The sequence below is a fragment of the Lithobates pipiens genome, unplaced genomic scaffold, assembly GCF_037356315.1.
Source record: "Lithobates pipiens isolate NorthernLeopardFrog02 unplaced genomic scaffold, aLitPip1_a1.2 Scaffold_10, whole genome shotgun sequence".
NCBI classification, from domain to species: domain Eukaryota; kingdom Metazoa; phylum Chordata; class Amphibia; order Anura; family Ranidae; genus Lithobates; species Lithobates pipiens.
Genome location: NW_027507686.1, coordinates 239,481,352 through 239,505,078, shown reverse-complemented (window position 1 = coordinate 239,505,078; position 23,727 = coordinate 239,481,352). Strand labels below are relative to the sequence as shown.

General features: G+C 44.1%; 2 protein-coding genes across 2 annotated transcripts in view; both read right to left on the bottom strand.

Annotated features, from left to right (window-relative positions):
- The window catches only part of SYT13 (synaptotagmin 13), a 73,580-nt gene extending 57,306 nt beyond the window's left edge, over positions 1 to 16,274 (bottom strand). Inside the window, exon 1 of the mRNA XM_077463251.1 lies at positions 15,750 to 16,274. Within this exon, the coding sequence (XP_077319377.1) occupies positions 15,750 to 15,923 (174 nt within the window). The 5' untranslated portion in view covers positions 15,924 to 16,274. The remainder of the gene's footprint in view (positions 1 to 15,749) is intronic.
- A 2,855-nt stretch (positions 16,275 to 19,129) lies between these two features.
- Positions 19,130 to 23,727, bottom strand: part of LOC143926492 (embryonic protein UVS.2-like) — a 67,475-nt gene continuing 62,877 nt past the window's right edge. The window contains exon 15 of the mRNA XM_077450284.1: positions 19,130 to 19,230. Coding sequence (XP_077306410.1) covers positions 19,130 to 19,230 — 101 coding nt within the window. The remainder of the gene's footprint in view (positions 19,231 to 23,727) is intronic.

The window sequence follows — 23,727 nt, the reverse complement described above, 5'->3', positions numbered from 1 at the left end:
CGCAAACCAATCAATATATGCTTATTGCGATTTTTTTTTTTTTTTACCAAAAATATCTATAAGAATACGTATCGGCCTAAACTGAGGAAAACATTTTTTTTTTTTTTAAATATATTTTTGGGGGTATTTATTTTAGCAAAAAGTAAAAATTAATGTTTTTTTTTTCAAAACTGTCACTCATTTTTTGTTTATAGCACAAAAAAATTAAAACCGCAGGGGTGATCAAATACCACCAAAATAAAGCTCTATTTGTGGGAAAAAAAGGACGTCAATTTTGTTTGGGTGCAACGTCGCACGACTGCGCAATTGTCAGCTAAAATGACGCAGTGCCGAATCGCAAAAAGTGCTCTGGTCAGGAAGGGAATAAAATCTTCTGGGGCTGAAGTGGTTAAAGGTATTAAATGATAACTGTAGCCCAATGGGTGATTGTATTTCCCTTTCTGTTTACAAATTCTATATAATAAAAGGAAATAAAGCTCCCTAAAATTTCCTTTTACGGTCTCCGTTTAAATGAATGATGATATGCAAAGTACATTGACCTGTAGTGAGCAGTCATATTTCAGTCTGCTCAGTTATATTAGAACCAGGCCAATGATGTCTGATCTGTTAATTACCAAACGTTTCTGTATTATACAATCGCTCTTTGTATTACTGAATGAGCCTGGCAGACACTTTGTATCTTCAGTAAGGACACAGATGGGAATGAGATGCCTTATTTGTAAGATATGAATCATTTCTCCATTAAATAATTCCCTTTATTAGCTATCAGAAACATGATTTTCTTGGAAGGGTCCAACTTTCACCAGAAAAGGAAAACCGGAAAGAAAATAACTTTTTAAAGCTTAACTACAAGCAAACAGCTACACAATACATATGAAATACACTCACGAGACACTTTATTAGGTACACCTTGCTACTACTGGTTTGGACCCCCTTTTGCCATCATTCTTTGTGGTATAGATACAACAAGGTGTTGGAAACATTCCTCCGAGATTTTGCTCCATAGTGACATTAAAGCATCACAACGTTTCTGCAGATTAGTTGGTTGCACATGCATGATGGGAATCTTCCATTCAACCACATCCCAAAGGTTCTCTATTGGATTGAGATCTGGTGAGTGTGGAGGCCATTGGATGAGATCTGGTGAGTGTGGAGGCTATTGGATGAGATCTGGTGAGTGTGGAGGCTATTGGATGAGATCTGGTGAGTGTGGAGGCCATTGGATGAGATCTGGTGAGTGTGGAGGCCATTGGATGAGATCTGGTGAGTGTGGAGGCCATTGGATGAGATCTGGTGAGTGTGGAGGCCATTGGATGAGATCTGGTGAGTGTGGAGGCCATTGGATGAGATCTGGTGAGTGTGGAGGCCATTGGATGAGATCTGGTAAGTGTGGAGGCCATTGGAGTACGGTGACCTCATTGTCCAGTGGTGAGATGATTGGTGCTTTGTGACATGGTGCATTATCCTGCTGGAAGGAGCCATCGGAAGATGGGGACACTGTAGTCATAAAGGGATGGACATGGTCACCAACAATACTCAGGTAGGCCGTGGTGATTAAACGATGCTCAATTTTTACTGAAGGGGCCCAAAGTGTGCCAAGAAAATCTCCCCCACGCCATTACACCACCAGCCTGAACCGGTGATACAAGGCAGGGTGGATCCATGATTTCATGCTGTTTACACCAAATTCTGACCCGGTCATCTGAATGTCGCAGCTGAAATCCAGACTCATCAGACCAGGCAACGTTTTTTCAATCTTCTATTATCCAATTTTGGTGATCCTGTGCGAATCGTCACCTCAGTTTTCTGTTCTTAGCAGACAGGAGTGGCACCCAGTGTAGTCTTCTGCTGCTGTAGCCCATCTGCTTCAAGGTTCAATGTGTTGTGCATTCAGAGATGGTATTCTGCAAACCTTGGGTGTAATGAGTGGTTATTTGAGTTACTGTTGCCTATTTATCATCTTGAACCAATCTGCCCATTCTCCTCCGACATTAACAATTTCCTCGACACATCAGCTGCTCACTGGATATTTTCTCTTTTTCTGACCATTCTCTGTAAACCCAAGAGATGATTTGCATGAAAATCCCAGTAGATCAGATCTTTAACTACTCAGAACAGCCTGTCTGGCACCAACAACCATGCAACTTTTAGAGTTCCTTAAATCCCCTTCCCCATTCGGATGCTCGGTTTGAACTTCAGCAAGTCACCCTCACCACGTCTAGATGCCTAAATACATTGAGTTGCTGCCATGTGATTGGCTGATTAGCAATTTGTGTTACCAAGCAATTGAACGGGTGTACCTAATGAAGTGGCCGGTGAGTGTATATGAGCACTGCAAAGGGTTTGTATTTCTGTCCATTCGTTCCTGAGATTTACACAGATCTGCCACACACCACATCCCAATCTGACTGGGCAGGAGTGTGATGACAATATGCTCGAAAATCAAATATTGTGAAACTCTGTACTCAGTGAAAATATAAAACAGACCTTAAATGAATAAAAAAAGGGTTAAGGAGATTGCGCTCAGTTGTATCTAAGTACAAGGTAACGAATCTAATGGGAAAACAAATCTGTGTTCAGCTTCCCCTTTAGATTTTCGACCTAAAAACAAACAACTTGTGATCTCAAATAAACACCACAGTGAATAATACAAAAGGCAGTAGAACAAATATGCAATCATGAGAAATGGAATTCCATTAAGCATGTGTCCAGTAAAAAGCATTATAAAAGTCTAATACACATGTGTCCAGTGAAAAGTACATTCTTTTAATACTCCACACATGCCAACTCCAGTGCACCAAGAGCCTCATACCAAAAAATACATGACCCTTGCCAACTGCGGTCATGTGTGCTTGCATATACTGAAAGTGTCCACAAGATAGAGATGGCCAGCTTGGCACGGATCACAACCCAGACCATATTCAGCTCAGCAATGAAATGAGGGCAGCAGGAAACATAAGGAGAGAGACGAAGCCCACCAAATAGTGTAGCTCTGTATAAAACCACTGCATTTATTCAGCATAGAGGGCACTCACCAGATAGTAAAATAAACAATCCCAAAGTCTGCTGATGGTGTCAGCAGCTTAGGCTCCACCAATGCATTTTCTTGCAGAGGACATCATCAGGGGCCAAGGGTCCTTGCTCCTGATAAAGCCCTCTGCAATGAGATGCGTTGGGGGAGCCTAAGCTGCTGATGCCATCACGTCTGCCGGCTCTTTAACATGGACTTTGGTAACTCACTTCTATTAAATACTCCCATCCGCTCTGTACCATTGTAATAATTGTCCCTGTGCCTGTGTTCTGTATTAAATCTGCATGATTGTACCGATATAAGCTCCGCTCTGAGCGCTCAGCTGATTCCACTCCTTTCTTCTCTCTCCAGCTCACAGCTTCAGTGGGTGGGGCTCGAACCCTCCCGCTGATGTCAGCCGGGGAGGAGGGGGAGAGAGGAGAAAGCGAGCCAACAATCAGCGAAGCGCCGGGAGCCACGCTCATATAGGTACAATCGGGCAGATTTTTTACAGAACACAGGCACAGGGACAATTATAATAATAGTACAGAGCGGATGGGGGTATTTAATAGATGTTATGAGAGCATCAGTAGCGGGGGTGGGGTGGCAGGCCCTGGTACAAGCATAAACAGGCAGAGCGAGGAGGGGGGAGGGGGGGAGGGGGAGAAGGACACAGGAGACAGATAGCAGGCTGCGGATGACAGAATCACGCAAACTGACCATGGTGTCAGGGCTCGGCAGCCATGATTATCGTGGTCAGTTTGCAGGGAGGAGGGTATAGCCAGGCACGATCAGCCAGGTATTTCAGATGATACGGGGGGAGGGGCCAAATGACACAGCACAAGCACTGTGCTGTATAACATGCTTTAACCACTTCAGCCCCGGAAGGATTTACCCGCTTCCTGATTAGAGCACTTTTTGCGATTCGGCACTGCGTCGCTGTAACTGACAATTGCGCGGTCATGCGATGTGGCTCCCAAACAAAATTGACGTTCTTTTTTTTCCCACAAATAGAGCTTTCTTTTGGTGGTAATTGATCACCTCTGCGCATGGGCGTCCGCAGAACTTTTTTCAGGGGGGGAATCATTTTAGGGTCACCCATGCACCGCCCCTTTTCGACAATGTCATGATCACATTATCATGGTCAGAGACTGCAGACATAGTACAATCCCTAGGATAAGTAATGGATAATGGCCAACAGTCCCTCTTACCAGACCCAGCAAAACTACAGCAGTGATCCCTCCGGCTGGATGATCGCTCACTCTGGGTTCCCCTGGGGCGACTCTGGTCAGTAGTGTAGCATGTCTGTACCCTGGTAGTGGCTCATTTTTTCTCTCTGGTGGCACTGGGCAGCGTTTCTCTCTCTGGTGGCACTGGGCAGTGTGTCTCTCGGGCAGGAAGCTGGGCGGGGAACCTGGTGAGAGCCGCCGTCTCTTGTCCCTGACAGGAGAAAGGGGGGGGGGGCAAGTGGGGGAAACATTTGATAGCCCGCAGCATGCCTTTCTCCTGTCACAGTGACACTGAGTACTCTGCTGGACTGAGCAAGGAAAAGAGCCCGAAGTCACACTACACTGATGGGGGGCTTGACAGCATCTTGATGGTGTTACCCCACTGGTGGATGGCACCCGGATGCGGGCTGCCCCCACCCTAATAGCGATGCAACTGTGCTGAATTTAAGATCTGATCCCTGATTCCAGGGGGGGGGGGGGCACTTGACCCCCCTTGCCCCTACCTGCGGACGCCCATGCCTCTGCGTTTTTTTGGGGGGTTTTTTTGCGCTATAAGCAAAAAAAATCGTAAATTTAAAAAAAATAAAACGCATTTTTTTTACTTTTTGCTATAATAAATATCCCCCAAAAATTAATAAAAAAAAAAATATTTTCCTCAGTTTAGGCCAATACATATTCTTCTACATATTTTTGGTAAAAAAAAAAAAAATTAAAATCGCAAAAAGCCATTATAGATTGGTTATAGCGTTTACAAAATAGGGGATAGTTTTATAAAAATTTTATTAATATATATATACACACACACACACATACATATATATAAATATATATATATATATTTTTTTTTATGGTGGCGATCAGTGATTTTTATCGTGACTGCGACATTATGGCGGGCACATCGGAAATTTTTAGGACCATTGTCATTTATACAGCAATCAGTGCTATACAAATGCACTGATTCCTGTGTTAATGACACTAGGGGGGCAGTGTAGGTGCTAAGCGTGTCCTGGGGCGTGTTTCTAACTGTGGGGGGGGGGGTGTGGCTGTGTGTGACACGTCACTGATCTCTGCTCCCGATCACAGGGCAAATGTGCGATCGGAGCTTGTCCACGAAAATTCCGACCGCGTGTAGGCTCCATCAGACATTTTCCATCGGAATTTCCGTCGAACAAAATTTGAGATCTGGTTCACAAATTTTCTGACAACAAAATCCGTTTGCGTAAATTCCGATCGTGTGTACTCAATTCCGTTGCACAAAGTTCCACGCATGCTCGGAATCAAGCAGAAGAGCCGCACTGGCTATTGAACTTAATTTTTCTCGGCTAGTCTTATGTGTTGTACGTCACCGCGTTCTTGACGTTCGGAAATTCAGACAACATTGTGTGATTGTGTGTATGCAAGACAAGTTTGAGCCAACATGCGACGGAAAAAATCCCATGGATTTTGTTGTCGGAATGTGCGATCGTGTGTACGCGGCATTAGGCATGTTGGTCTGTGGCTGTCATAAACCGGATGTGATCATAACTGTGTGACTGCGACGGAGTAAACCAAACATAAGTAGGGGAAAGTAAGTGATTTTATTAAGATAAATGCATATAATGTGAGTACGCCACCAATACCAGAGTGAGAGAACCAAAGAACAGTGACAACCAACCAGTATATATATAACAAAGGGGATACCAGAATCATAGTCAAGCCAGGCCAGGGTCATAAACAGGAGGTCAGCAGATGGGGGGACAAGGAGAAAGGTATCAGGTTGTGGGACAAGGTTCCAGGGATGCAGGAATAGACAGGATCAGGTACAACAGGTTCAGGATGCAGGATGCAGGATGCAGGGATCAGGATCAGGATCAGGATCAGGATACAGGTCAGGTCTCAAGGACAAAAACAAGGCAATCATGTGAGTGCTTACTGGGTATTTATAGGCCTGTGATTGGCCTCAAGTGACACCTGATTGTAGGAGGTGCTGTCTGCTCCACACTGCCAGGATCCATCCGCTGTTGGACGCCAGTACTGCAGCCCAAAGGTGACATAACATGAGCAGGGAAAAGCTCTCCTGACAGTTCCAAACTGCCAGGAGACACCTGCTGGTGGACATCAGTACTGCACGTCAAAAGACAGATCTTATCAGCGGATGGAACATTTCCTGACAGTGGCATTCCTGACATCTTTTTTGCTGGACTTAGTGCACTGAGCCGGGATGGGCTCACCCTAGCCAACACCCACAGTGTGAGCCGCCAGATTGAGATGAAGGAGCCTGGAGTGGCACCTATGGTTTTCTGAAGCGGACTTTGGGCTTGTTTCATTTCCTATCTTGCAGGCACCCTCTCTACTGAGTACATGCAATGGATTTATATAGGGCCACACTATCTGGTCCTCGTCGTCTCTCTCCTTATGTCTCCTGTTGCCTTCATTTCACTGCTGAGCTGATTGCGGTCTGGGTTGTGATCCGTGCCAAGCTGGCCATCTCCATTGTGTGGACACTGTCAGTGTATGTAACCACTCATGACCTCAGTCCACCACACATGCCACTCACAGCATCTGATATTGAAATTCTGACCTTTTAAAAAAAAATCTGCATCCCTCGCTGCTGCACCCTGGGGAGGAATGTGACAGAGTTTACAATATGGTAGCTTTTTTTTTAAATCCAATTTTCAGTGAGTCAGCTTAAAAAAAATGGTGAATGATGTTTTAAAGAAAAAAAAAAAGAGAAGCTGCCAAAAAAACAAAACAAACAAACAAACAGACATAAGTAACAGTGAAATTAAACACCCTCTTTATACTATGCAGCCATATTATACAGAAGAGTAGGGGCATAGGCGTGCGCAGGGGGTGTGCCGGGGGTGCCGAGGGACACAGGCTGCACATGGGACTGCACATGGCACACAGGCTGCACATGGGGACACAGGCTGCACATGGGGGACACAGGCTGCACATGGGGGACACAGGCTGCACATGGGGGACACAGGCTTCTCATGGGGGACACAGGCTGCATATGGTGGTGGGATGGGTTTAGGGGGCGGGGCATGGTAGAGGTTGGGCGGGGCAACTGGTGGTGAGTATACCTTGAGGACTGGCTAGTAGCTCAGGACTTGAAATTTTGAGCCCTGATTATACATACATACATACATACACACACGCACGCATGTTTGAGCTTTGGGGTGCACACCCTAATGCAATAGGCTGCACACACCTATGGGTAGGGGGAATCACAAGAGTTAATTGCCAGGCAAAGCAGTGCCTTTTTATTTATTTATTTTTTTGCATGTTAACTGCGCATTTACATGTCTGGATGCAGCTCTCGGCTTATATTTTCCAGCATGCTGGATGATCTCTAAAAATAGCCCTGGCTAGTGTTGTCACTCATGCACTCTAATGACTTTGGACGGCTGGTGGCTCCAGGCAAGGCAGAGAACCATCATTACTAGTCAAAGCAATTCCTCTATGACAAGCCGCATTATCATACATGATGTGGATCCTGTAAAGACTAACAGATGCGGGTGGGTGCGGCCATGAGGATCTGGGATTTATCGCAGCAGATTGGAGCCAAAGACTTTCTGTTAGATGGTACAATGGAGCTCTTGAATCGAAAAGTACGGGAAAGCTAGAGACTCAATTCACAAAGCTAACACACCAGGATGAGGAGATCGTTTTAAAACAGGTGACAGTTATTTTGAGTTCAATGAGGTGGTTTGAAAATGACAGTTACACGGCTGAAAATAAATATCCTTATACTTTTGTAAAGGATAAATATACTTATTTGTTATTATATAAACGATAAATATCATTTATATAATATAATTTAAATGTAACCACTTTAAGACCGGGCATCTTTTTTTTTAGATGTGGTGTTTACAAGTTAAAAACATTTTTTTTTGCTTGAAAATTACTTAGAACCCCCAAACATTATACATTTTTTTTCTAACACCCGAGAATAAAATGGCGGTCGTTGCAATACTTTCTGTCACACCGTATTTGTGCAGCGGTCTTACAAGTGCACTTTTTAAAAAAAAAAATAATAATTTTTTTAATTAAAAAATAAGACAACAGTAAAGTTAGCCCAATTGTTTTTTTTTTTTTATATTGTGAAAGATAATGTTACGCCGAGTAAATTGATACCCAACATGTCACGGCTTCAAAATTGCGCCCCGCTCGTGGAATGGCGACAAACTTTTACCCTTAAAAATCTCCATAGGCAACAATTAAAAAATTCTACCGGTTGCATGTTTTGCATTACAGAGGAGGTCTAGAGGTAGAATTATTGCTCTCGCTCTACCAATGGTGGCGATACCTCACATATGTGGTTTGAACACTGTTTTCATATGCGGGCGCTACTCACGTATGCGTTCACTTCTGCATGCGAGCTCGGCGGGACGCGGCGCGTTTACATTTTTATTTATTTATTTATTTATTTTACACTGCTTTAAGAAAAAAAAAAAAAAACCTGTCACTTTTATTCCTATTACAAGGAATGTAAACATCCCTTCTAATAGAAAAACAAGCATGACAGGTCCTCTTAAATATGAGATCTGGTGTCAAAAAGACCTCACGTCTCATATTTACACTAAAATGCTATAAAAAAAAAAAAAAAAAATTGTCATTTAAAAAAATAAAATAAAATGCCCCTTTAAGGGCCTAGGGGCGGAAGTGACATTATGCCATCAATTCCACCCTGCAGGGTCATGGAGAGGGGTGGGGGGGCCATCTTCCCCTCACTCGTCTCCATGCCAGCCCAGGGGACAGACACGATCGCATCTGCCGGTAAGCGGCGGAGGGCACTGGATCGCGGTGGGAGAGGCGGCCCCTCTCCCACCATAGATAAAAGTGATCTCGCGGCGAATCCACCACAGAGACCACTTTTATCCTGTACCAGACCGCCAGCCGAACCCGGGGACACCGGGGGTTATGGCAGCTAGCTGCTGCCATAACAACGATATCCGTCCCCAAAGTAGGGACGTACATCGGCGTGCGACGGTCCGGAAGTGGTTAAATATACAGTAAAGGGCTAAATACAAAAAGTGCAAATTCCAATGGCTGGAACCAGTGATGTAAGTGATCACTGAGTAATAAGGTAAGTTCAAATGAAGCTTATAGCCAAAAACATGAAAGCAATCCACCCCTTGAAGAAGGAAATGTATTCAGAAGTGGAATAAAACAGATAGAACACCAGGAATGATGCGTCCTCCACCCAGGGGGGGGGGGGGGGTAAATACTCTTACCGGGCGTAGTGGGCTCACACGCCAGCGGCAGTGGGTCAATCACGCTAAGAAAACCAGGACGTGGAACTTCGATGATGGACCCTGAGACTCCCACGGAAGAGGGTAGAGCTGGAACTCAGATGAGGATCAATCAAGGTGCAGGCAGCGAAGGCAGAACACTCTCATCCAGAAAAAATATGGGGATTATAAAAAAAAAGCCTCCATATGGTATAGATCAAATGGATAGGTTTATTTAGAAAGTACAAACGTCGAATCATAGCTGTGTACAAAAATGTTATCACAAGATAAAAGCTAAAGTAGCTAAACTAGCAAGACCAACGCGTTTCGTCCCCCCCAAAAAAAAAACACACCGTCTTTTTTTGGAGAGCAGTCCTTTATTTCTCCTGAGGTTACCTGTGGGTTTTTCTTAGTATCTTGGGCAATTCTTCAACCAGTTGTGGCTGAAATCTTTCTTGGTCTACCTGACCTTGGCTTGGTATCAAAAGAGCCCCAAATTTTCCATTTCTTAAAGGGGTTATAAAGCTTTGTGTTTTTTCACCTTAATGCATCCTATGCATTAAGGTGAAAAAACACCTTGCACTCTCCAGCCCCCCACGAGTCCCCGGTTTACTTACCTGAGCCCTGAATCTCTGTGGGCGCGATCCCACGTTGCTTTCCCCCAGCTCTTGTGGGCTCTTCATTGGATGATTTATAGCAGCGTAGCCATTGGCCCCCGCTACTATCATTCAAATCAATGGCGTGGCGTGCCAGGGGGCGGGGCTGAGCGATACAGTCTATGGTCGGCAACTGTATCACACGGGAGCGCACCTGAAAGCTAACTCCCTTGGATGAGCGCTTCCCAGGGGGGGGGGGGGGGGGTTAGCTCTTGCGGGGAGGAGCCAAGACAGGCAAGGGACCCCAGAAGACAAGGAACGGGGCCACTCTGTGCAAAACAACAGATGATCAAAGCTCGCCACAGTGCCTAGAGGCGATTCAGTTCGCATTGTGCGCTATACAAATATTTCATTCATTCAAAACGAACTGTACAGTGGAGGCAAGTATGATATGTTTGTTATTTAAAAAAATATAAATAAACCTTTACATCCCCTTTAATAAAGGATTAAACAGTACTGACTGGCATATTCAAGGTTTTAGATATCTTTTTATATCCTTTTCCATCTTTAGAAAGTTCCATTACCTTGTTACGCAGGTCTTTTGACTGTTCTTTTCTACCTCCTCATGGCTCAGTGTCTAGCCTGCTTAGTGCATCCATATGAGAGCTAACAAACTCATTGACTATTTATACACAGACACTAATCGTGATTGAAAAAGCCACAAATGTAAGAAATAAATCTTTAATTGGCATTTTAACCCGTGTATGCCACCTTCTGTGTCCGTACCAAGGCCAAACATTCCAGGGTATGTAAACTTTTTATCAGGGCCATTTGGGATATTTCTGTTATCATTATGATTTAAAAAGGATCCCCAAAAAAACTGTGATAATAAATGGCCTCATGTGATCGCTTTTCTTGAAAAAAGATTTTTTTTGGCATGTTCAGTCATATTTTCAATATAAAATGCCAAAATTTAACAATTTCTGCCAGGGTGTGCAAACTTTTGAGCACGACTGTATATCACTGTTTCCGGCCATTGGAATTTGCACTTTTTGCATTTAGCACTTTATATTCACCACCATTACATGGTTTACATGCTTTGTATGACATATTGCACCTTTATATGTTTCATTGTCACTTTTGTAGCACTACATGGTGTTTTTACATAAAGGATACATATCTCTATTTGTTATGGTATAAATTATAAATGTCTTTATTTTTAACAGGATGAGGATTCCTGTTTTCCAAAAGGTGACGGTTATTTTCAGTTGATTTTCAGTTATTTTCAGTTGAGCTCAATGATTTTAGAGCTGAAAATAAAGATCTTTATACTCGTGTAAAGGATTAGTATCCTTATTTGTTATGGTATAATTTAGAAATATCTCTATTTTCACCAGAATAAAAGAGATTTTTTTTTTATTATTAAAAAGGTGACCGTTATTTTCAGCTGTGTTCAATGAGATTTGAAAATTAGAGTTACTTGGCTGAAAATAAAGATATTTATATTTGTGTAAATGATAAATGTGCTGTGGTATTAACCACTTTCATACTGGGCCTATTCTGGCACTTCTCTCCTACATGTAAATATATGTGTATATATATATATATATATATATATATATATATATATATATCAGACACCCTGGGGAATAAAATGGCGGTCGTTGCAAATTTTTATCTTGCACGGTATTTGCGCAACAATTTTTTTAACGCTTTTTTTGAAAAAAAATAAAATGATAAAAAAAAAAAAACTTAACCTAATTTGTTTGTATAATGTGAAAGATGACGTTACGCCAAGTAAATAGATACCCAAGATGTCACGCTTTAAAATCGCGCCCGTTCATGGAATGACACCAAACGTAAAAATCTCTATAGGCAACGCTTTAAATTTTTTTTACAGGTTACATGTTTAGAGTTACAGAGAAGGTCTAGTGCTAGAATTGTTGCTTTCGCTCCAACGCACGCGGCGATACCTCACATGTGTGGTTCGAACAGCGCTTACATATGTGGGCGGGACTTACGAGTGCGTTCGCTTCTGAGCTTGAGCTATGGGGGACAGGGGTGTTTTACATTTTTTTTTTTATTATTTTGTTTTTTATTTTACTTTTTTTTTTTTTTTTTACACTTTATTTTACTTTTTTTTATCCCTTTTATTCCTATTACAAAGAATGTAAACATCCCTTGTAATAGGAATCTATTGTGACAGGTCCTCTTTATGGAGAGATGTGGGGTCAATAACACCTCACGTGTCTCCTCCAGGCTGGAAAGCATGAGATCAGGAAAAAAAATCCACAATCTCATGCTTACCAGCCACAATCGCGGCATTGTTTACATTCGTGGCCCAGACGTGACGTCATAACGACGCGCCCAGGCCTCCGACAGTCATAGAGATGACTGGTGACCATCTAGTCACTGGAAATCTCTATGGTCGTCATCCAGCGGCGGCAAATTCTTTCTCTTGGTCCCTGATGGCACGGGAGAGCCCGGAGAAGCATTGGATGGCAGAGGGAGGCGGGGGGACTGTCCTCTCCCGTCGCCTGTAAGAACGATCAAGCGTGGGAACTGCCGCCATGATCATTCTTATGGTGCACAGAATCGCCGGCTGAAAACAACTATATCTGAATGATGCCTGTAGCTGCAGGCACCATTCAGATATTCCCACTGAAAGTCAAAAATGTCATATGATGTCTTCGGGCAGGAAGAGGTTAATCATAAGTGATATCCTTGTTTAATAGGATAAGGATCCATATTTTCAAAAAGGTGACAGTTATTTTTTAGCCGAGTTAAATGAGATTTGAAAATTACAGTCACGTGGCTGAAAATAAAGCTGCTTATACATGTGTAAAAGATAAGTATCCTTATTTGTTTTATTTATCAGGATCCTGAGATAAATATATATATATTTTTCAAAAAGGTGACAGTTATTTTCAGCTGCGTTCAATGAGATTAAAAAAAAAAAAAAAGACTGTCACATGAGTGAAAATAAAGCTACTTATGCAGAACCTGTGTAAAAGATATAGTTATGGTGTAAATGATCAATATCCTTATTTATACCAGGATATGTTTTTTTTTTTTTTAAAAAGGCGGCATTTTTTTTTTTTTTACCTGCTGAGTTCAATGAGATGTGAAAATAACTGTCACATAGCTGAAAATAAAGATACTTATACTCGTCTAAACGATAGGCATTTTTATTTGTTATCATGTAAATGATATTCTAATTTTCACCAGGATATGGAGCCTTATGCAGCTGAAATAGAAGCTGATTGGCTGTCATACACAGCTGTTCCAGATTTTGTCTGTTCCAGCTTTGATAACACCCCCCTCCCCCTCCCCTTCCTCCTCCCCCTCCCCCTCCCCAATGTATTTCCTTTATGTCAGGTTTTCTTTAATAAGGTGATGGAATGAGCAACAATAATATGCAGCACGCTGTAACCGCTCAGTTCTCAACCTCTCACAGTTGAAATGAGTTAGTACAATGGAGGATAAATTCTGATTGGCTGACCTGGACCGGTGTGCTTTTTCCTCTTGCTATGTGTCTTATTGGAAAACTACACTGAGAGATGAGACATGAGAGGGTGCCATGGCTGCAATGGGCTAGCTACCTGGCATCAGTACTTCTATGATAGAAATGAGACATGAAAGGGTGCCAAGGCTGCAATGGGCTAGTTGCCTGGTATCAGTACTTCTATGATAGAAATGAGAGGATCCCATGGCTGCAATGGGCTAGTTGCCTGGTATCAGTACTTTTATGATATAAATGAGAGGGTGCCAAGGCTGCAATGGGCTAGTTGCCTGGTGTCAGTACTTCTGTGATAGAAATGAGAGGGTGCCAAGGCTGCAATGGGCTAGTTGCCTGGTGTCAGTACTTCTGTGATAGAAATGAGAGGGTGCCAAGGCTGCAATGGGCTAGCTGCCTGGTATCAGTACTTCTATGATAGAAATGAGAGGGTGCCATGGCTGCAATGGGCTAGTTGCCTGGTATCAGTACTTCTATGATAGAAATTAGAGGGTGCCAAGGCTGCAATGGGCTAGCTGCCTGGTATCAGTACTAAATGAGAGGGTGCCATGGCTGCAATGGGCTAGTTGCCTGGTATCAGTACTTCTGTGATAGAAATGAGAGGGTGTCAAGGCTGAAATGGGCTAGTTGCCTGGTATCAGTACTTCTGTGATAGAAATGAGAGGGTGCCAAGGCTGCAATGGGCTAGCTGCCTGGTATCAGTACTTCTGTGATAGAAATGAGAGGGTGTCAAGGCTGAAATGGGCTAGCTGCCTGGTATCAGTACTTCTGTGATAGAAATGAGAGGGTGCCAGCCATGGCTGCAATGGGCTAGTTGCCTGGTATTAGTACTTCTATGATAGAAATGAGAGGGTGCCAAGGCTGCAATGGGCTAGTTGCCTGGTATGAGTACTTCTATGATAGAAATTAGACGGGGCCAAGGCTGCAATGGGCTAGCTGCCTGGTATCAGTACTTCTCTGATAGAAATGAGGCATGAGAGGATGCCAAGGCTGCAATGGGCTAGCTACCTGGCATCAGTACTTCTGTGATAAAAATGAGAGGGTGCCAGCCATGGCTGCAATGGGCTTGTTGCCTGGTATCACTACTTTAATGATATAAATGAGAGGGTGCCAAGGCTGCAATGGGCTAGTTGCCTGGTATCAGTACTTCTATGGTAGAAATGAGAGGGTGCCAAGGCTGCAATGGGCTAGCTGCCTGGTATCAGTACTTCTATGATAGAAATGAGAGGGTGTCAAGGCTGCAATGGGCTAGTTGCCTGGTATCAGTACTTCTATGATAGAAATGAGGGGGTGCCATGGCTGCAATGGGCTAGCTGCCTGGTATCAGTACTTCTATGGTAGAAATGAGAGGGTGTCATGGCTGCAATGGGCTAGCTGCCTGGTATCAGTACTTCTATGGTAGAAATGAGAGGGTGCCATGGCTGCAATGGGCTAGCTGCCTGGTATCATTACTTCTATGATAGAAATGAGAGGGTGTCAAGGCTGCAATGGGCTAGTTGCCTGGTATCAGTACTTCTATGATAGAAATGAGGGGGTGCCATGGCTGCAATGGGCTAGTTGCCTGGTATCAGTACTTCTATGATAGAAATTAGAGGGTGCCAAGGCTGCAATGGGCTAGCTGCCTGGTATCAGTAGTTCTATGATAGAAATGAGAGGCTGCCAAGGCTGCAATGGGCTAGTTGCCTGGTATCAGTACTTCTATGATAGAAATTAGAGGGTGCCAAGGCTGCAATGGGCTAGCTGCCTGGTATCAGTAGTTCTATGATAGAAATGAGAGGCTGCCAAGGCTGCAATGGGCTAGCTGTCTGGTATCAGTACTTCTATGATAGAAATGAGGGGGTGCCATGGCTGCAATGGGCTAGTTGCCTGGTATCAGTACTTCCATACCCACTAACCTGTTACAAGCATGCAGTAAGTTAATAAGAGCCCCTGGTCTGCACATTTGTTCCAGAAACTACTGAAGCCATAGATCCAGCATGGCAGCCAGGCACTGAGCATTTTCAGAAGGGAGAAATGACAACCTACAGACTGGTGTAGGACACAGCAGGTCATGGTAGGTGCCGCCTTGCTAAGCGCGGTGTTACACTGTATATAAAGTCCAGATTTAATCTTATTCAGACTCTTATATGATAATAATCCAAGGAATACAGGTGACCAGATAGAGCTTGGTTTGGTACTCACCACTTGCCCCGATTGCAGAACGTTGGCCATGGTGACCGGCGTCCCTTCCCCGCTGTCGGGCGACATCTTCCTCTTCCGCAGATACCTGCACAGGAACAATAGTCCGCAGAGGGTAAAGAGCCCCGAGGCCGTGCCCAGGGTGGCCCCCATGGCTATTAAAGGGGCAGCGAACATCTTGAGATGTGGCGTGGTGGACCTGGCAGCTGTGGACCTTCAGCGAGGCGTTGCCAGACCCATTCCTGCCCGTTTTTCGGAGGATAGAAGGTGGTAGACGATTCCAAGTTTTTCCTGGAGAGCGTCGGAGCTCGGCGAGCGATCGCTGGCTTCTGCTGCTGAGGTTGCTGCTCGCTCGGAGCTCGCTGTCTCTCCAGGGAAGGGGACTTGATTGCTGCTCACGTCACTGGATGGGATTGCTGGATTTGGCGCTCAGGCGGACCTTTCCCTCTCCTCTCCCTCAGGCTTTCCATTTCAAGCTCAGCTGGAATTGCCACCACGTGAAATAACAGGTTCTCGGCAATCTCCGGAATCCTCCTAACCCTTTATTGTCACCCAATACGAGGAGGACACCATCGGACGATGCTTGGCTCGCACCGATCGCATTCCCCAAGTGCTTTAACCCCTTCATTGCTCCTCAGGTAGCTGAACCAACCTTCTAACCTTCCCATCCACGTTATATCCGTGAAAGAACCTCCAAAGAGGAATTTATTTTTTAACCTAAAATGACACCAGGCGATTTAATTCGTGGGTGGAACCACCACAATTCTGCCTGCGATTCCCAAATCGCGGCGAAACGCGGGACGCGTTTGAGAGTCCATCCGGCCCAAACGTGCCCGCAATTTCGCACACGATGCAATCGCAAACATGCGTTGCTGTCGCTTAAAAGAAGCTTCTGCTCCTTTTATGAGCGACGAGCGTTGCGATTCGTCCGCGATCGCTGCGCGAATTATCTCGCGGCAAAATTTGCCCGCGATTGGGGTGTCGTTAGGCTCCCAAGTCCTGCGGCTTGGGACTGCAAAGTGGCATGACATTTACAAGCCGTTCCCCATGATTTCCAATGGGTACCGCTCATATCTGAGCGACTTCAAGTCAAAGTAGTCCCTGTACTCCTTTAGGCTGGGTTCACACCGCTGCGGGGGGAGATCCGGATGTGATTCGCACCGCAAATCACATCCGATCTCCGTAGCGATGCGAGTACAGCCATACAGATAGTATGGCTGAATTCGCATCGCTCCCGCAGCAAACTCGCACGGGACCCTTTTTTTGGTCCGCAACAGAATCGGATCGCATGGGGGTTCACACCATGCGATCCGATTCCTGTGCGAGTCGGCAGATCGCACTGCGATATGCGGACGGATCTGGGGGTGTCATTAACATATCATTGACACTCCCAGCCATCCGCATAAGGCAGTGTGAACTGCCGGCGGGAGGTGTGCGATGCGGGAAAACGCAGCGGATTCGCGGCGTTCCCGCATCGCTGTGGTATGAACCCGGCCTTAGGCTCGGTTTCCACTACTGCAGCCCCAAAGTCGCGCGATTTTGCCGCAGTTTTTTTGCCGCCACTTGAAGCAATGCCTGTGTAGTCCTGAGGTCTATGGACCTCAAGTCGCATCAAAGTGGGGCCAAAGTAGTGTAGGAACTACTGTGAAGTCGCTGCGACTTGAAGTCGCACAGATATGAACAGTACTCATCGGAAATCATGGGGTGCGACTTGTCATGTGACTTTTCAGTCCCAAATCGCATGAAAAGTCACACTAGTGGAAAGCGAGCCTTAGGTTATGTTTCCACTATTGCGTCCCCAAAGTCACGCGATTTTGCCACGTTTTTACAGCGATTTTTTTTGCTGCGACTTGAAGCAATGCCTGCGTGTTCTTGAGGTCTATGGACCTCAAGTCGCATCAAAGTGGGACCAAAGTAGAGCAGGGACTACTTTAAAGTCGCTGCGTCCTTGAAATTGCACAGATATGAACGGTACTCATTGGAAATCATGGGGTGTGACTTGTCATGTGACTTTCCAGTCCCAAATCGCATGAAAAGTCGCACTAGTGGAAAGCGAGCCTTAGGCTATGTTTCCACTATTGCGTCCCCAAAGTCACGCGAATTAGCGCGATTTTACCGCAATTTTTTGCTGCGACTTGAAGCAATGCCTGTGTGTTCTTGAGGTCTATGGACCTCAAGTCGCATCAAAGTGGGACCAAAGTAGTGCAGGGACTACTTTAAAGTCGCTGCGACTTGAAGCCGCACAGATATGAACGGTACTCTTTGGAAATCATGAGGTACGACTTGTCATGCGACTTTTCAGTCCTAAATCGCATGAAAAGTCGCACTAGTGGAAACCGAACCTTAGTCCGACTTTGATGCGAGTTGAGGTCCATAGACCTCAAGTTTACACAGGCATTCCCTGAAATCGCTGCAAAATTGTGCGAGTTCAAGTCACTGCAGTCACATTTGAACTAAAAGTCGCACGATTTTGCCGCAATTTTTGCTGCGATTTTACCACAATTTTGATGCGACTTTAAGCAACACCTGTGGAGACATGAGGTTTGCGGACCTCAAATGGCATCAAAGTCAGACCAAAGTAGTGCAGGGACTACTTTAAAGTCGTCGAGACTTGAAGTCGCACAGATATGAATGGTACACATTGGAAAACATGGGGAGCGACTTGTAATGCGACTTTTCAGTCCCAAGTTGCAGGACAAGTCGCACAAGTGTGAAGGCCCCTTTCACACTGTCGCAACTTGAAAGTCACGTTATTTTACTGCAATTTTGCTGTGATTTTGCGGCTGCGATTTTGATGTGATTTCAGGGAATGCCTGTGTAAACTTGAGGTCTAGCGACCTCAACTCGCGTCAAAGGCAGACCAAAGTAGAATGGAATACAGGGACTACTTTGACTTGAAGTCGCACAGATATGAATGGTTATCATTGGGAGTCATGGGGTACGACTTGTCATGCCCTTCTGATGTCCAAAGTCGCATGAAAAGTTGCACAAGGGTGAAAGGGGCCTAAGAAGTAATGGCATCGCAAATGTGTCCCGTGTTTTGCCGCAATTTTGAACCTCGTGCAGAATCGTGGAAATAACGCCTGCGATTAAAAATCGACTAGGTGTGAATGGAGCCAGGGTGCTTCTTTAGAGCGACAACGTTGCAATTTTCTGTTTGCAGCGCAATTTATCACATGCGTTTCCCCACGCCGTACTGGTGTGAACCTAGGTTAAGGATAAGTTCACATCTATGCGTTTTTCAGTGCGTTTTCAGTTTTGTCGAAACGCCCTTCAGTGCATGTAACATGGTTTCCTATGGGTCACATTCACATCTGTGCGTTCCCAACCGGTGCGTTTTTTTAAAGGGTCAGGGACAGATTGCGTTTTTACTTCCATAGACTTCAATAGAAACGCAGCAGAAACGCATCAAAAGCGCAGTGCTTTAGTTTTTGATGTGTTTCTGCTGTGTTTTTGCTGGCTTCTTCTGCAGGACAACAGATACCTCCCAAAAATAGCAAACACATCAAAGATGCATTAAAAACTTGTGTCAAAGTAAATCGGGAAAATGCTTCAACTATAATCTGCATAGCAGGTTGCAGTTGATGCATTTTCCCAATTCGTTTAGCTTTTTTTTTTACACGTTTTTGATGCATTTTGAATGCGTTTTTGATGTGTTTTGCGTTTTTGTGAGGTATCTGTTGTCATGCAGAAGAAACCAGCAAAAACGTAATCACTGCGTTTTTGATGCGTTTCTTCTGTGTTTCCATTGAAGCCTATGGAGCAAAAACACAAGGCAGGCATAACAAGTTGCTGACCCAGTTGAAGTCGCACAGATGTGAACGTGTCCCATAGGGAATCTTGTTAAATGGACTGTAGTGCATTTCTGCAAAACTGAAAACGCACTGCAAAACGCATAGGTGTGAACCTAGCCTAGGTCCTGGTTCACACCTTTTTAGTGTATTTTGCAGAAGGGCACTACAGTCTACTTAACATGGTTTCTTATGGGATACCTATGCATTTTTCAGCTGCTGCGTTTTTGTAAAGGATAATGGGCTTTTTTTAAATGCAACACGGAGCATTTTTGGTTCAATAGTCGTCAATAGACAATGCTGCAGAAACGCATGTAGTATGTTTTTGATGCCTTTTTGATGCGTTTTGCATTTTTTAATCTGCCTAACAACAAAAACATCGCCCCTTTTTTAAAAAAAAAAAGAAAAGCAGAAAAACACAAAACGTGTAAAAATTGTGTGGAAAAATTCATCAAAAACGCATGTGAAAAAGCGCATCAGAAAGGGATCAAACGCAAACTACATAGATGTGAACCAAGGTTCACACCTATGCGTTTCTGCAGAGTGATTTCCTTTGGGTCACGTTCACATCTGCGTTTTCAACTGGTGCTTTTTTTTGAAAGGGTCAGGGACTTTTTGTTTGCCTGCAGCAGATTGCGTTTTTGGTTTACATTGTGACTTTACATTGAGACTTTGATGCAACTTTGGCTGGTCGCACTGATAACAATAAGATGTGACTTTCATGCAGCTTTTGAGAGTATATATTGCAGTCTCTTGCATGAAAGTCGCTTCGAAGTAGCACAGGAACCTTTTTTAAAGTCGCTGTGACTTTAAGTCACATAGATTTGAACGGCTTCCATTGAAATACATGACCTGTGACTTGTCATGCGACTTTATGTGTCCAAAGTCACATGACAAGTCTCACGACGAGTTGCACAAGTGTGAATTGAGCTATCTCCCTTATAGTGCGATTTGCAAAGAGTTGCAAAGTGAAGGAATGCAACGTTGTGACTTAAGCTCCGTACACTGAAATTGCCGGCACAGTAGATACCGGTTGAGATTCGGCCCGTGTGTACAGGTCCTTGTTTGACAGCCAATCTCACAGCCGGCTTTGGTTGAGCGAGCATGCTGGAAAACCAGCAGCCAATCGGCATTCAATCAGCGCTCGCAGCCAATGGTGGAGAGTGCTGACCAATGTGTTCTGGCGAGGGGGCGATCCCTTTGTCAGAGCACAATAGCACAGCAGGGAGATTGCTGTACCAATGGAAGCCCATCCATAAGGGGCACAGGAGCGTCGCCTCCCCAATCCATGCGTCTGGCCCCCTTAACTACACGCAGGGCGCCGGACTCATGGATTCCAATGTTTTTTTGTTTTTTTTTAGAAGCACATAATTAGAGCCAGAGGCTCTAATTGGCTTAAAAAAAAGGGTGGGCTCGGGGCGCAGAGCACTGTGCCCTGAGCCCACCCAGTTGTGCGACAATAGCGAATTATTATTTGCTATTGTCTTCCTAATTCTCCTCCAATCAGGAAGCGGGTCCTGAGACCCCAATTGGCCGAGAGGAGAAGCGACCGCATTGGCCGCCATGGAGGAGGAGACACAGGGGAAGCCGCCGTGAAGCCATCGAGGAGGAGGAGGAGATGCAGGGAGGATCTGAAGGTTTGTTTGCTCCCCCCCCCCCCTTCCCAAAAATAGAGCACCAGCTGCCACTGCACTGTACTAACATTGCATAGTTAGTACAGGGACCTCCTCGTGAGCTGTCAGGTTTTTTTGTTTTTTTTTGGTTCACCCTTGCCGTGTGTGCCGTGCTTTACACCTAAAATCTTTCCTGCTTCATCTATTAAACAATGCATTCAAATTATTAGAATGATTCCTAATCCTATGCTATAATATAATATAATAAATAATATAATACAATGCTATAGATATATCTGTATATATATCTATATATCTATATCTATATAGATATATCTATATATATATATATAGATAGATAGATAGATAGATAGATAGATAGATAGATAGCATTGTATTATATTATATTATATTATTTATTATATTATATTATAGCATAGGATTAGGAATCATTCTAATAATTTGAATACATGACATACACTGACCGACCTGACATATATATATATATATATATATATATATATAGTGCAAACGTGCCTGTGTGTATTATGCCTGCATTCAGCTATTTTGTCCTTTTTTATTTAATTTTTTTAGTTTTTTTTTACCATTTTCATTCTGTTTTTGTGTCTCTTTACATCTATGCATTTTTTTTTAGTTTTTTTTCAGACTGTAAAACTTCAATATAGGTAAATATCGTGGCATGTCATCGCACCTCAGTGTGACAACAAACTGTAAAGTTTATGTTTGTGCAATAAATGTTTACAGAGCTTGGGAAAATATTAAGTAAATCACACAGCTATGGGGCAGATGACTGCAGTTGGCTGTCTTCACTGTAATAATAAAAGCTTTGTTCATGGGAATAGCCTGCCACCCAGTGGATTATATTGGTATTGCATGTGCTTGCAATGTTCCCCATTGATTGCCATTAGTTGAACAGAACAGAGTGTTTTACTCCACCTAAGCTTAAATCCAGTTTCATGTTTGAATTCCTAAAGCTGAACTCCAGGTATAGTTTTATTTTTATTTTGCATAGTTACATTGGTCCAGCTTGGCCCAATTATCCTCGCTGTCTTCCGAGTCTCTAGCACCAGAGACACATTTGTTGATAGTAAACCCACAACAGTAAAATCTGTCTGTATATGCAGTAAATTATGGGAATTACAATGCGGCCGCCGCGTCACTGTGAGGAGATCCCCGCTCAGCGCTCGGGCGGGCGGCTCTCCTCTCCTGTCATAGCTCTGGCTGCCTCCACTCTACGGTGATGGGCACGCCGCACACTACGGCTGGGCTGCAGGAGGAGGTCACCTCACCTGAAGTCTGGTCAGGTAGGCCAGTGTATGTCAGATAGGTAGGTCAGTGTATGTCAGGTAGGTCAGTGTATGTCAGATAGCTAGGTCAGTGTGTGTTTGGTAGGTCAGTGTATGTCAGCCAGGTAGGTCAGTATGTGTCAGGTAGGTCAGTGTGTGTCAGGTAGGTCAGTGTATGTCAGGAAGGTCAGTGTATGTCAGCCAGGTAGGTCAGTGTGTGTCAGGTAGGTCAGTTTATGTCATGTAAGTCAGTGTATGTCAGGTAGGTCAGTTTATGCCAGGTAGGTCAGTTTATGTCATGTAAGTCAGTGTATGTCAGGTAGGTCAGTTTATGTCAGGTAGGTCAGGGTATGTCAGGTAGGTCAGTGCATGTCAGGTAGGTCAGTGTATGTCAGCCAGGTAGGTCAGTGTGTGTCAGGTAGGTCAGTTTATGTCATGTAAGTCAGTGTATGTCAGGTAGGTCAGTTTATGTCAGGTAGGTCAGGGTATGTCAGGTAGGTGCATGTCAGGTAGGTCAGTGTATGTCAGCCAGGTAGGTCAGTGTGTGTCAGGTAGGTCAGTTTATGTCATGTAGGTCAGTGTATGTCAGGTAGGTCAGTGTGTGTCATGTAGGTCTGTGTATGTCAGCCAGGTAGGTCAGTGCATGTCATGTAGGTCAGTGTGTGTCAGGTAAGCCAGTGTATGTCAGGTAGGTAACCCCCCCCCCCACACACATCCCCATCGTATCAGCTGGTGGAGGTGGTGTCTCACAGGAACTTGCATTATTCTGCACAAGGCTTTCTCCATTCCTTATTCTGGGACTTGTGGTTCCTCTGCATAATTTATTGTGCTTACAGACTTCATTTCTCATTGCGCTGCACTTATTTTGTCTTTCGTATGTTTATGAGGTGATGTGATTGGCCCAAAATGTTCAGGTGGTATTAATTGTGGTTTTATTTTGTTTGTGCTGATTGTTTTTTTTATTATACGTAAGTTTACATACCCTGGCAGAATTTATGATTTCTTGGCCATTTTTCAGAGAATATGAATGATAACACAAAAACTTTTCTTTCACTCATGGTTAGTGTTTGGCTGAAGCTATTTATTATCAATCAACTGTGTTTACTCTTTTTAAATCATAATGACAACAGAAACTACCCAAATGACCCTGATCAAAAGTTTACACACCCCAGTTCTTAATATTGTGTATTGTCCCCTTTAACATCAATGACAGCTTGAAGACTTTTGTGGTATTTGTGGATGAGGCTCTTTATCTTCTCAGATGGTAAAG